The 14,218-nt window shown below is 38.1% G+C and overlaps 1 protein-coding gene across 1 annotated transcript; it reads right to left on the reverse strand.

Annotated features, from left to right (window-relative positions):
• Positions 1 to 5,450: 5,450 nt before the first annotated feature.
• LOC127091117 (CDK5RAP3-like protein) lies at positions 5,451 to 13,952 on the reverse strand. Its single transcript, XM_051029669.1, has 10 exons — positions 13,531 to 13,952; positions 13,306 to 13,440; positions 12,728 to 12,822; positions 12,551 to 12,645; positions 12,303 to 12,438; positions 12,086 to 12,235; positions 11,329 to 11,877; positions 10,876 to 11,084; positions 6,435 to 6,567; positions 5,451 to 5,805 (listed from the first exon to the last, which is right to left on the reverse strand). Exons 1-10 carry the CDS (start codon positions 13,589 to 13,591, stop codon positions 5,674 to 5,676), a joined length of 1,695 nt encoding a protein of 564 aa, XP_050885626.1. The 5' UTR covers positions 13,592 to 13,952; the 3' UTR covers positions 5,451 to 5,673.
• Positions 13,953 to 14,218: the final 266 nt, after the last annotated feature.

The following is a 14,218-nucleotide window of genomic DNA, read 5'->3' on the forward strand; positions in this document are numbered from 1 at the left end:
AGTTTTCAAACAAAATTGGAAGTTGTTGTTGTTATGTTCTTGGTTGTTATGAAATAAGATTACAAAATAATTTGTATGTGTTGGAGATTAAGCACAAAAATAGATGGAAATGGTTGTTAGATTCGAGTCAAGAACATTTGTTGATTCGAGTCAAGTGAACAAGTGGAGTCGAACAAGATCAACATAAAAGAAGTGCCTTATTTACTATTATTCGATTCAAGTTATATCTATGATTCGATTCGTGAAAGGTCATTATTTGAGTCATGTAGAAAACCTGATTTAAATCAATTTGGAAAGAGCAAAATAGAAAAAATGTGAAAAAATGTATGATTCGAGTCATGTTTAAAGTGCGATTTGAATCAATTGAGTAATGGCTAACAAGACTTGTGTGATTCGAGTCGCATTGTTGCATGATTTGAATCAAGTTAAAAATTTGATTTGAGACACTAATGCAAAATTCTTCCTGTTTTTCGTGTTTGATTTTATTCGAGTCATTGTTGGTGAGTGATTTGAGTCACGCACAAGAAATCTCAATTTTTCAAAATAGTTTGAGATTCCACTTCCTACATAACTTGAACCAACATCAAATATGATTCTTGTTCCATTAACTCAACCAATTGACTTAAAAAACAATGATCATACTCAAATACAAACACTTGAATTATTAATCTCAAAATGATTGGATTCAAAACTTAATCCAAAGATATGCAATAGAAGAGAAGACTCAATAAATAATAATAACAAAAATAAAGCTTAAGAGACCAGCAACAAAGTTGTATTGGGGTTTTTTCACTTAATGTATTAGGGTCATGCAACTTCAACACATCTTTGAAGAGCACACATCTCGTTAGTAATTGCTTGCATCCACTCAGGGTGAGATAATGTTTCACCTCGAGTGTTAGGAATACAAACAAAAGAAAAAACAGACATAAATTATAATGTAAAGGGGAAAGACCGTGATCACATAAATCAATATAATATGGAGATGGATTTCGTGTTTGACATATACCTTTTCAAAGGTAAATCGAAAGATTTAACTTAGGCTGCAGGATTGGATCCGATGATGAAGACAATGTCGGATGAGAGTCAGCAATGACCTCGAAGACAAGTATGACAGGCGTTAGGTGACAACAGTAATATGTTTGTAGTGGTCGAGATATTGGGGTAAACCATAGGGATATCTAGTTGGTCAGGCTCCCTAGACTAATTCGAAATAATGGTAGAAAGTACATTAATAACTTCTGAAAAAGGTGTGGGAGTAATTTTTTGAAGTGGTTCTGGAGTCATGTGGTTAGACTCAAAATATAGAATAGAGTCGAAGAAGGTAACATCGGCTGATATGAAGTATCGTTGTAGAGTAGGAGAATAACAACGATAACCTTATTGTGATCGATGATAACCAAGAAAGACACACTTGAGTGATTGAGCTGATAGTTTATTAAGTCCGAGAGAGAGAGAGAGAGAGAGAGAGAGAGAGAGAGAGAGAGATTATGAACAAAAATGTAGACTAGAAGACACAGGGAGGAATTTGGTGAATGGGTGAATGAGGAAAAAGAATTGAGTGAGGGATATTATCGTTAAGGACAGAAGAGGGCATGCGGTTTATAAGGTAACATGTCGTTAGTAAAACATCCCCCAAAAATCAGAGTGGAATAATACATGGAGAAGTAAGGTCTTAGTGGTTTCTACGAGATTCCTATTTTTGCATTAGGCTACCCTATTTTATTGAGGTGTATGAGGGAAAAATGTTTGATGGAGTATACCATTGTTGGACATATAATTTTGAAATTGTTGGATAAGTATTCACGGGCATTGTCACTTTTTAAGGTATGAATAGACACACCAAATTGAATTTTTATTTCTTGGTAAAATTATTCAAAAATATAAAATAATTCAGATCTATTCTTCATTAAAAATAATCACGTGCAACGTGAAAAATCATCAATAAAGGTAACAAAATACCTAGACCTAAACATAAAGATAATATGTGAAGGATCCAAAACATCATAGTGAATTAAAGTAAATAGGGATGAAGCTCATTTATTGACTCTATTGGAAAGATAATTATGAATGTGTTTCCCTAACTGACATGACTCATAATGTAAATTAGATAACTTCGATAAACTTGACACCAACTTCTATAGCTTTTGAAAACTTGGATGACCTTATTGAGTATGGATAGTAAGTGGAGAATTTGTGGGTGAGCATGTCTTGGATGACACAGGGAGGTAGTAAAGGCTTTGAGACTCGCATATGACGCCAATCATTTTTCCCGAAGGTGATAATATAATCAAGAGAGCGAGTTAAATGATTGACAGAAAGTAAATTAAATGGACACTTAAGTACATAAAGAACATAAGTAACGTAGAGAGAAGGTAGAATTTGAACAGTGTTAATCCCTTAAGGTTGGGTTTGAGAATCATTTGCAGAAGTTATGGTGGATAAGAAATCAGAGGTAGAGATGGATGAGAATATACTTTTATTACCGATAAACATTTTCAGACGCACCATTATCAAGGATCTAAAGGCCAAGAGAAGATGATTGAGAGAGGCAAACATATGAATCATCAATGTTTGTACCCGAAGCAATGGAACTAGATTTTTTATTATTCTGACACCACCTAATAAAATCATTGTAACATGGCGTAGAGCTTTGAGGAGTATGTGAGATTTGAAGAATATTTGAATGATCAGTTTGAGTCGCGTTCACCTGGCGTGGAGGTCTTTCATACAACTTCCAGTAGCAGTCAATAGTATGCCCAAGTTGGTTACAATGTTCACACTTGGAATGAGGTTTATAGTTGGATGACCCACCTCAAATGCGACCTTGATTGTTGCCACGGAACGCAATGGCAGTAGTGTCTTCTAGTGCAGGGGAAGCAAGAGATGGATGGATGGTAAGATGTTCAAGTGATTGTTTTGCAAGTATTGGGAGAAGGAAAGCAGAGGCAGATGAAAATTTTCGTATTGTAACAGAACTCAAAGTTTGATCACGTGACTTCTCTTGTTCAGTTGTGATGCATCCAATAGGAGGTAGGAACTCGTTGATATCATGGAGTGAACTATAAACTTGACCAATAATGTTGACATAGACCCCTCAATATTTTTGGAGTAATAATATTCAACAATCTATGACACACTCCATAAAGACGTTGAGTGTCATTCGTGTAGAGTTATTTCGTCTGCGTCCAAACCAACTCACATGTGATATGGGACAGAAAGATCAGTTTGATATCGAGATGAAGAGTGGACTTGATTACGTTGCGTAGTTAAGCATCAATATGTTCCCATTTTGGCTTTTCAGTTGCAGCCACTGTGTCGGATTTTGTGGTAAGGTGATCCTTGTTGCCTTGGTCATGGACCCACTATTTGATATCACTGGCCCAACTATCGTAATTTAACCCCGTCAACTTTTCTATAAAGAGTGTAGAGGTGACATAGTCAGTGAAAATGCTCTTCGAACCAAAGGAGTCACTAGGACCAATCATGAGTATCTAAGGAAGGAAAATATCGCACAAACAATTGAAATAGAGGTGTTTGAATAGAAAATCGTATTTCGATAAATGGCAAATAAAATCCGAGTCAGATCTGAAATTGATTACGTTGCATAGTTAAGCATCAATATGTTCCCATTTTGGCTTTTCAACTACAGCCACTGTGTCGGATTTTGTGGTAAGGTGATCCTTGTTGCCTTGGCCATGGACCCATTATTTGATATCATTGGCCCAACTATCGTAATTTGACCCCGTCAACTTTTCTGTAGATAGTGGAGAGGTGACATAGTTAATGAAAATGCTCTTCGAACCAGAGGAGTCACTAGGACCAGTCATGAGTATCTAAGGAAGGAAAATATCGCACGAACGGTTGATATAGGGGTGTTTGAACAGAAAATCGTATTTCCAGAAATGGTAAATCTGAGTCGGATCTGAAATTGGGACAAAAAATAGGTTGAATCAAAGAAATTGGCGGCAAAATCAAAGGGCGTACGCATCATCACACGCACCAAGAAGGGAGGCTCATGAGGCCCAGGTGCTTGGCAATGATTTTCTGGGGATGAGTCAGATCAGCGCATGCGCTTTTGTTATGGAAGTGGTGTGTCCGAAAGACGGCGAAATCGGTTACGGCAGTGCGGTGGTGACTAGAAAGTGACGAAAAACCGATATCATAATGAGTCACGACAGTGGATATGAGGCAAACCAAAGTTGGGACACAATTTACCAAAAAAAAATCATCGAAAGACAGGGAGTCAACCGGATAAAACACAGTGAAATATGTCTCTCAATAGACTATAAATATCATGTTAAAATACAAGAGAATGAGAAATATTTAAATAAAATTGTATATTTCAATAACATTACATAAGTTGTGTAATTTACGACTATCGTATTTATTGGATAAGGAATATACTACTGTATATTCTATTCTAAATAGGCTCAAGAATATTTTATGAAATATTTTATATATAAAAATATTAACAAAACCTAGTGTGAATAATAGTTCCACAGTGGTTGGAAATGTGGAGACTTGATCATTTATAAGTGAGAGAATCCACTTACCTATCACCTTAAGATTTTGGGTGAATATGTGGTGTGTCTATCATAAATGTGTTGCTCTAAAAAAAGAAGTCACACAATGTTCAATGCTTCCTAGTGAAAAACCCCCCATCAACAAATGGTATCAGAGCTAGACCTCTCCCAGTACGATGTGGTTCGGGGACGAACCAAGCGGAAGCTGGTGGACATGTAACGCCAGAGAGGCCAAAGAGTGGTTACATGTTATACCCGAGGGCAAGGGAGTGGTTGTCGGTGCACGAGGCATGAGGCTGTGCAGGTATGGGAATGCATGGTTGAATGATGACTTATAAGGATTAATTGGTACTACTTATATTAACAAGATGCATTTTCTTTTCGATAGCCTAACAGATAAGAACTCCTTAATTAAACGTGTTTGACTTGAGGTAGTATTTGGATTGGTGACCTTTTGAGAAATTTCCCGAAAAGTGCGTGAATAAGGATAAATATGCTGAAAAGACCCGTGTTGATTTGTAGGATCAATCGATAATCCTGGGAGTTGTCTGAGGCATTACAATTTCAATCAAATCCTCAAAAGAAGAAAACTTTGCTGGCTAAAATTTCAATTGAATCCTCAAAAAATACTCGTCAAAGTAATAAATCCATCACTTTTCTATACAAATTTACTTCTTCTGTTCTACATAGTCACTTATTTTAGTTTCTTAAACAATGTTTAACATTTTTACTTGAGTGCGTACTTACTGTCTTCATCAACATCCAAGTAAAAGTGCTGCCTAACTTTGTCATGAACATGACTTGGAAAAAAAATAATATCGAGCAAGAATAATGTATCCGGTATCTTCTGTTTGTAATATCAATAAGGATGCGGTTTCAAATGACAAATTACGTTTGTAAGATCAATAAGGACGCGGTTTCAAATGACAAATTACCAAGGTTGCTTCATTTATAACAAGTCGGGAAAGAATTATAACTATGGATCATTTGCATTATAAAAGTAATGTTTACGTCAAAAAAAGAACCGGAAATGTGAAAATAAAAACAAAACATAGCAGGAAAAGGCTCTACACCTTAAAACCCACTTTTCTGTTACTAAAACTTTAGTCATTATCCACTTGAAAGCTCCATTTCTTCAATCAGATCTTCATGCTCCGAGACCACTGGTCAGAATGGTGTTGATCTCTCCAATTATATTAACTGGTCTTCCATCAAACATGGATGAAAGTGTGTTCTCACACAGTTTTTTCAGTTCCTTTGTTTTAGCCACGGCAGCGTCCTACAATTCAATCAAAACTTAGTATATCACTTGTATAAGAACAGAAGCCAGTGAAGGGGGCAAAGAGGAAATAGCATGTATCATTAGATGTCAACAGATGCATATAGAATGAAACAGAGGTTTTTCTCTGCTTGGTAGCAGAAAATTAAGAATAAGGGCAATAGACAAAAAGGGGGTTATAGTTTGCATTGTTTGTTAAGATAAGTCATGAAGTAGTAACAATGAAGCAATATACTGATTTCTATCTCCATACTGAAGCAAAGAGGAAACAAAAAATTATAAAGAAATAATGATGTTGTTCAGTTCTACTAAAACACTATCATACTTTTTTTTCAAGAAAGAAATTATTGTAAATCAGTGATGCTGTGAGTGCCTACTCTGTTGGATAAAAGTGATGTCCACCCTACCCTCTTATTGGCATATCTCTGTGACCTAACAATTTAGAGAGGTGTAGAGCTCAAATATCACTTCTTTTGCTAGAAAAACGATGAACAAAAGAAGGGAACGAAGATAAGCTAGGATTTTTCCATTAACTTTGTGATCTTAAATCAAACAATAATGCATGAAATTAGTAGAACACTTGAATACTGTACACCAAAATAGAACAAGTACACACAAGTAGAACTCACTTGTTTTGGCCACAATGAAGATAATGAATTTTGTAGCTCCATGCGCTTAGTAGCCAAGTCCTTTAGCCCCTCTTCCAACTTGACTTCATGATGTTTCTTTTCCTCCAAAGAGTTCACTAGTCTGTCTAGAAATCTGAAATTTGGACACAAAAAATAGTCCGTTAACACAGAATATAGATAAAGTCTGACACAGCTGGATTCTTCTCAGTTAATGTGCTTCTGATACGTACCAACACAGTACACAATAGAATAGTAATAATAATAATAGTATTTAAGAGAAAGAGCTTTATTATATGGTTGTGTAAAGGAACAAGGTACAGAAGAATGAATTACAGTTCCCTAGATCTGTAATCAATAGAGAGTCAGTACTCTCTACCCTCACTGCACTAACAGACAGAATGCAAAGATGCCCCTCCCTTCCCTCTCTCACTCCTTATAACTAGGAAAGGAAATGTTGTGATGCTCTCTCCCAACGTCACCTCATTTCTAACAACCTTAGCCACTATTTCCCAATCTGCCCTTTCTTCTAGAATAAACCAATATCGGCTTGGCCCCACTAGTTGCTGAGTGAATTAATTGCTGATGTGGTGCTTCCTCATTTGTTTGGGTTCTATCAATACTTCCTCCATCAAAATGGACCTTGTCCTCAAGGTCAAATTTCGGAAACTGACTTCTAATCATTAATTCCTCCTCCCAAGTAGCTTCCTCCATAGTCTTGCCCTTCCAATGAATTAGTAACTGTTTCACCTCTTCCCCATGCTGCTTCACCTTCCGGGTAGCAAGTACAGCTTCAGGTTCATAAACCTCTACGTGTTCTTCCAACAGGTCTGGGAGTTCTGTGTCTTCTTGGTAATTTCCCACTGCCTTCTTCAATAAGGAAACATGGAAAACAGGGTGCACTCTAGATCCTTCAGGTAATTTGAGTTTGTAAGCCACTGCTCCTATTCTTTCTATTATTGGGTAAGGGCCATAATACTTGGCAGCTAATTTAGCATTAATTCTGGTAACTACAGATTGCTGCCGGTGGGCTCTAAGCTTGACAAACACCCATTCCCCACACATAAAACTTCTGTCACTTCTCTTCTTGTTTGCCTGACTCTTCATTCTCTCTTGTGCCTTCATTAACTGAATTTTTAATTGTTTCAGAGCTTCATCTCTGTCCATCAAGTCCCGCTGCACACTGGCCACTCTAGTTTCTCCTTGCACCCATCTTGTCAGCCGAGGTGGAAGTCTTCCATACACCACCTCAAATGGTGTCTTACCTGTTGAGGCATGGTAAGTAGTGTTATACCAGTACTCAGCCCAATGAATCCACGTCACCCAAGTCCTTGGCTGATCAACTATAAAACATCTCAGATAAGTTTCCAGACATCTGTTTACCACTTCTGTTTGGCCATCAGATTCTGGATGATAGGTTGTACTCATCTTGAGTTTGGTTCCTTGCAACTTGAATATTTCCCTCCAGAAGTTACTCATGAAGATAGGGTCCCTGTCACTTACTATTGATAAAGGGAGGCCATGTAATTTGATTATTTCCTTGCAAAAAATTTCTGCTATACTTCGGGCTGTATAGGGATGTTTCAGGGGTATAAAGTGTGCATATTTAGATAATCTATCCACTACTACCAATATAGCTTCAAACTGTTTGGACTTAGGCAAACCTGTGATGAAGTCTAAGGATATATCCTCCCATATCTGTTCTGGAATAGGGAGTGGTTGCAGCAACCCACCTGGAGATGATGCCATGTATTTTTGTCTTTGACATATATCACATTGTCTAACAAATTCTTGTATAGTGTTTTTCATACCTACCCAATATATATTTGCAGCCATTCTCCTATATGTTTTGTAGAATCCTGAGTGCCCTCCTTGTGGTGTAGAATGAAACTCTTGTAATAGAGTAGGAATGAGTTGAGATTTGTTGGAAATTACCAACCTGTCTTCATAAAAAAGAACCCCTTGTCTATAACTGTACCCAAGCCAAGATGAAGGATCTTGTTGAATCTCTGCAATGATCCTTTGTAATTTCTCATCTTCTTGCACCTCTGCTTTGATTTGTTCTCCTTGTGCCCAAGTCACCATAGAGTTCATAGTATTCAATTCACGGCCTTCATGCACCCTAGACAGTGCATCAGCACCCTTGTTGAGCTTGCCCTGTTTATAAATAATCTCGAAATCATAACCCATCAGCTTTGCAGCCCAATTTTGCTGTTCTGCAGTTACTATTTTTTGCTGCATTAGTTGTTTGAGGCTTCTTTGATCCGTCGATACTACAAACTTCCTTCCTAACAAGTATGGCCTCCAATGTTGGATTGCCAACACTACAGCCATTAGCTCCTTCTCATATGCGGACTTAGATAAATTTCTGATTCCCAAAGCCTTGCTAAAGTAAGCCACCGGTTTTTTGTCTTGCATCAGAATAGCCCCTATGCCCGTACCTGAGGCATCACATTCAATAACAAATTCTTTTGAAAAGTCTGGTAAGGCTAACACTGGTGCTGTTGTAAGCCTCTGCTTCAATGTGTCGAACGCTGCTTGAGCCTTCTTGCTCCATTTAAAACCATCTTTCTTAGTTAATTCTGTTAAAGGTTTGGCAATTTTTCCATAATCCCTGATGAACTTCCGATAATAACCTGTCAGCCCCAAAAACCCTCTAACTCCTTTAACATTCTTGGGTTGAGGCCACTGAAGCACACCAACCACTTTATTAGGGTCAACAGCTACTCCATTCCCTGTGATTACATGCCCCAAATACTCCACTGACTGTTGGCCAAAACTGCACTTCTTCTTGTTTACCACCAAACTATGAGCAGATAACAACTCCAATACCTCTTTAAGATGCTTCATATGAGTTCCCCAGTCTTGGCTATAGATAAGAATGTCGTCAAAAAACACCAATACACTCTTTCGGAGCAATGATCTAAACACGTCGTTCATGAGGTTTTGGAACGTCGAAGGGGCATTGGTAAGCCCAAACGGCATTACAAGGAACTCATAGTGTCCTTCATGCGTCCTGAATGCAGTCTTCTCAACATCAGAATCCTTCACCCTTACTTGGTGGTAGCCCGACTTAAGATCCAGCTTGGTAAAGAATTTCGCACCATGTAACTCGTCTAATAATTCTTCAATGACAGGGATAGGGAATTTGTCGGGAATGGTTACCTTACTAAGTGCTCTGTAATCAATGCACATCCTCCATGTGTTGTCCTTCTTTTTTACCAAGATAACGGGACTAGAGAATGAACTCGTACTGTGACGAATTATCCCGGCAGCCAGCATCTCTTTAACTTGCCTTTCAATCTCATTTTTATGGTGATGGGGGTAGCGGTAAGGACGAACATTCACTGCTCCATGTCCGTCGATGAGATTGATAGCGTGCTCCTTCTTCCGTCTGGGTGGTACGCTCGAAGGCGTTTGGAAAATGTGAGCGTACTTACCTAAAACCTCCTCCAACTCCCGGTGTTGGTGTTCCGACAACACAGATTCGCAAGTTGTTTGGAAAACGTTCGCGTACTCACCCGACACCCACTCCAACTCTGGGTTTGGGCTTTCGGACCTAACGAATTCACAAACCACCTTAGGCTCAACCCCCTCAATTCTCCACACCTCTCCATCTTTCTTGGACCTGGGTTTCTCTAAAATACTTTGCAGTGCAATCAATGGCTTTTTGCACCCCTCTTTGTTTCCAAGTGTTATCCACTTCCCATGGTGGTCCGACCTACAAACAAATGAGGAAGCACCAAATCAGCAATTAAACTCGCGTGATTCTCCTTCACCTCTACCTGGAAATTTTCCAAGGTAGAACGTACTTCCGAGATTTCTCCTTCTAATGCCGTCACCTTTGCCTCCATTCTCGTTAAAGCTACCGCTTTGATTTTCTTCGCCGGCATCCACTGGTACCGGTGCTTCGAATCCGGTAGGTCGGACCACTTGATACGTACCAACACAGTACACAATAGAATAGTAATAATAATAACAGTATTTAAGAGAAAGAGCTTTATTATATGGTTGTGTAAAGGAACAAGGTACAGAAGAATGAATTACATATCCCTAGATCTGTAATCAATAGAGAGGCAGTACTCTCTACCCTCACTGCACTAACAGACAGAATGCAAAGATGCCCCTCCCTTCCCTCTCTCACTCCTTATAACTACCCTCACTGCACTAACAGACAGAATGCAAAGATGCCCCTCCCTTCCCTCTCTCACTCCTTATAACTAGGAAAGGAAATGTTGTGATGCTCTCTCCCAACGTCACCTCATTTCTAACAACCTTAGCCACTATTTCCCAATCTGCCCTTTCTTCTAGAATAAACCAATAACGGCTTGGCCCCACTAGTTGCTGAGTGAATTAATTGCTGATGTGGTGCTTCCTCATTTGTTTGGGTTCTATCAGCTTCTTATAAGCACGGAATCTTAGTATATAAAATATCAAGAAATACCTTTTGGAGTTGAGAATCATAATCAGATCCCTTGTCTTCCTATTTGTAAGCAATGAAATTGCCAAAGAAATATCACTTTGCATAGTGTCTATAGTATCAGCAGCATACTGCTGTAGTACAAAAGGAGAAACTGCCTGTACTTGATTTTGTAGCGACAAAGTTTCCTCATTCTTCAACTCAGCTAACCGTTGATTTAAGAAGGATTTCATCTGATGACATAAAAATTCAATACAAAAAAATTTAGTCTGGACATTAGAAAAATGGGATCTAACTCATAAATCATAATTTTATCGAGAACACGAATCTGTTTATCAGCAAAAGAAAGAACTATATTGATTTAACAAAAATTCCAAGAGTTATGTTTCTTTATGTCTGTCCAAGGGTAATATTAGAAATTATGTGAGCGAAACCAAGAACTTGATAGAATAAGAGGTAAGCACAACTATTATATACCTCATAGAGATCATCGAGAATCTTATTTCTGTATTCCGTGTCTAAAAGCTGGCTCCTTCCTTCCTTGTTCACTGTTAACTGAGATAAGGCATCTGAAAGAGGAGTCTGATTGTCCGGCACTGCATTTGATGCATTCGCATTGTCAATCACATCAACTTGAGCAGACTCAACACTAATATCCCAGCATATATCTGCATGTGCGCCTAGTTCTTCATTTGATATTGTTGGATCAGATTCAACATCCTCAGTTGATGAAGAAGTCTGTATGGCCTCGGAGGCATTAATGATTTCAAATGGACCCATGCCATTTCCGGAATCCTCGGTTTCTTCTACGGTTCCGATATCCCAATCAATTTGTGAACTTTCCACTGAAATATCCCAGTCAATGTCAGGAGCAGCAACTTCCACACAGCCTACTACAGGATTTGTCTCCTTGTCACTTGAGTGAACACCAACAATATTAATAACCTCAGAGTCAACAGCAATATTTAAAGATGGAGGATTTTCACGCACATTCCTCAAGTTTTGTAGTACAGCTTCCGAAGATCTCTGCAATCATTATACTAATCCTAGTTAATGTATTCAAAAAACATGTCAACTCTAAGCCCATCCTTCTATTCCGATAATTCAAGAGAGTTGCAGGAACAATGCATTACACATAAATGAAAACAGTAAAATAAGCAAAATTCACAGTTCTGACATACATTAGACATAAATGAAAACAATAAATTGAACAATATATACAGTTCTGACTTACATCTCTTTCGGTGTGAGCATCTCTGACAAAATTACAATAATATTCTATTGCCTGTGAAAGGTTGTCACTATTCCCAATATCCAATATCCTGCTAAATGTACTTGGAAGTGATTTTGCTGTCTCCAAAAGCTCTAATCTAACATTTTTCCCCTGCAAAACAATATAATCAACCACAATCTCCATTTAACAGAAAATAAACACATACTACAATCCAAACCTGTAGGCCAAGCTCCTGACAAGCTTCAACATATTTGGCTGCCAAGAATGCAGCACTTCTTTTTATATCAGTCTCCTTGCGATCAAGTTCTGCCAGCTGCTGTTGAATCTTCTGCACCTGTTTCCTCTGATAAGGACTTCATAACAGAAACAAACAGAACAATACCCTCTCGTACGTCATATTCTTCACAATGTATTGCGTCATGTTCTCACAATTTATAACAAAACCAAAAAGATCACGTTGCTTACATTTCATAATTCACATTTTGGGTGATAATAAGAGCAGCCTCACCAAGGAAAACATGGTCTTTCTCAAAAGATCGCACAATTGCTTCCCATGCACCCTACCCAAATAATAATGATGCCGATGATGATGATAACCATACATAATTTTGGAATCACTAAAAAGGGGAATGAGTATCTCACCGCAGCACCAGATAAGCGACCAAATATATTCCTGCTTTCCGTATTAGACTTCAAGAGAGTATCATATATCTGTTTCGCCTCTACATAACCAATCCCTGAAAAACTTAAAGCAATCCCACTTTTAATCCCATCCAAGGTTTTAAAAACCGGTCCGTTCCCGTGAAAACGGCTGCGACAAAACAGTATCCGAAGGTGTCGATACCGTTACCGTTATTCACCGTTTTTATGATAAATAATAAATTGTGGTTAATTAACAATGCAACGACCGCAATCAGTGTCGCAAAATCTGGACCAACCGAAATCAAGAAAGCCTTTACACGGCCCGCATGATCCCATCTTATGCAATCAACTTAACCCAACGAAAATTCTTATAATCAATAAGCTCTCAGAATCACTTAAGAAAACAACTTTAACACTTGAAGGAAAACAGTTTAACAGCATTCTATCTGCTATAGTTAAAAATAATTTACACACTACTGTTTATTCAAATACTTTTTTTTTCATAACTGTACATAAAAACCCATAAAAATTTGATTGTTTTCATTTGATTTCGCTCTGAAAAAGAGGAAAATACTAACCTTCAGGGTCTAGGGTTTGAAAAAGGGGATCAGAATCCTTAGGGAGGGACGAGAATTCGTTGGAAATTCGAGCCCTGATTGCGGCCACGCGCTTCCTCCAATCAGAAGGTACTCTCTTGCGATCGACCAACCATTCTTGAAAGATGATAAAAAAAATACGAAATCAGAAAGCAAAATTGAAAAATGAAAATGAAATTGAAAACGGAAAATGAAGATGAATGTAACCTCCGAGACGGGAAAAGGTGATGTCGATTGGGAGGTTGCGGATGTCGTCCGGAGTTTGCATTGGGAATGAAGATCAAAACAAGAAGTGAAATAGACGTGAGATGTTCTTCTGGTTGTTACAAGTTGGTAATGAAGAATTTCGCACCACTGGGTTACTCCGACAACACACGCGAAAACCACAGTTTCAGCTTCAACTCAATTCAACTTCGCGTTATTTTCTCTCTCTTTCTTTTCAAAGGGATTTGATCATTTTTTTTTTTAATTTTTTCACTTCTATTTACCTGATTACTCGACCTGATTACTCGAGTTTTATACCATGTGGAAACCGGAAGTGGAACTAACTCAATCTTAACGACGCTCAACATAAAACCACGTGTTTTGTTAGAGAGAGGGGTTAGAGTAGAGAGAGGCTCTAAAACTTTTATTTATTTATTTTCTTCCCTTTATTCCTAAGATTTATGGTGGAGTTTAATCTCAAATCTTTTAATTTTCTTTATTTCAATATGTGGTTTCTCTTTGGATAGAGAAGTGGAAGAACATTCAGAGGGAGGAGTTACACTTGAAAGTGATGAAGTATTGAGGGAGGAAGTATTCCAACGGACTCTTGCAGGAAAATTATGGATCGGCAATAGCTTTAACGTAAGAGCCTTCATAAGCACTATAGTGGGTGTTTGGCGACTCAAAAATC

Source organism: Lathyrus oleraceus, chromosome 6, assembly GCF_024323335.1.
Source record: "Lathyrus oleraceus cultivar Zhongwan6 chromosome 6, CAAS_Psat_ZW6_1.0, whole genome shotgun sequence".
NCBI lineage: Eukaryota > Viridiplantae > Streptophyta > Magnoliopsida > Fabales > Fabaceae > Lathyrus > Lathyrus oleraceus.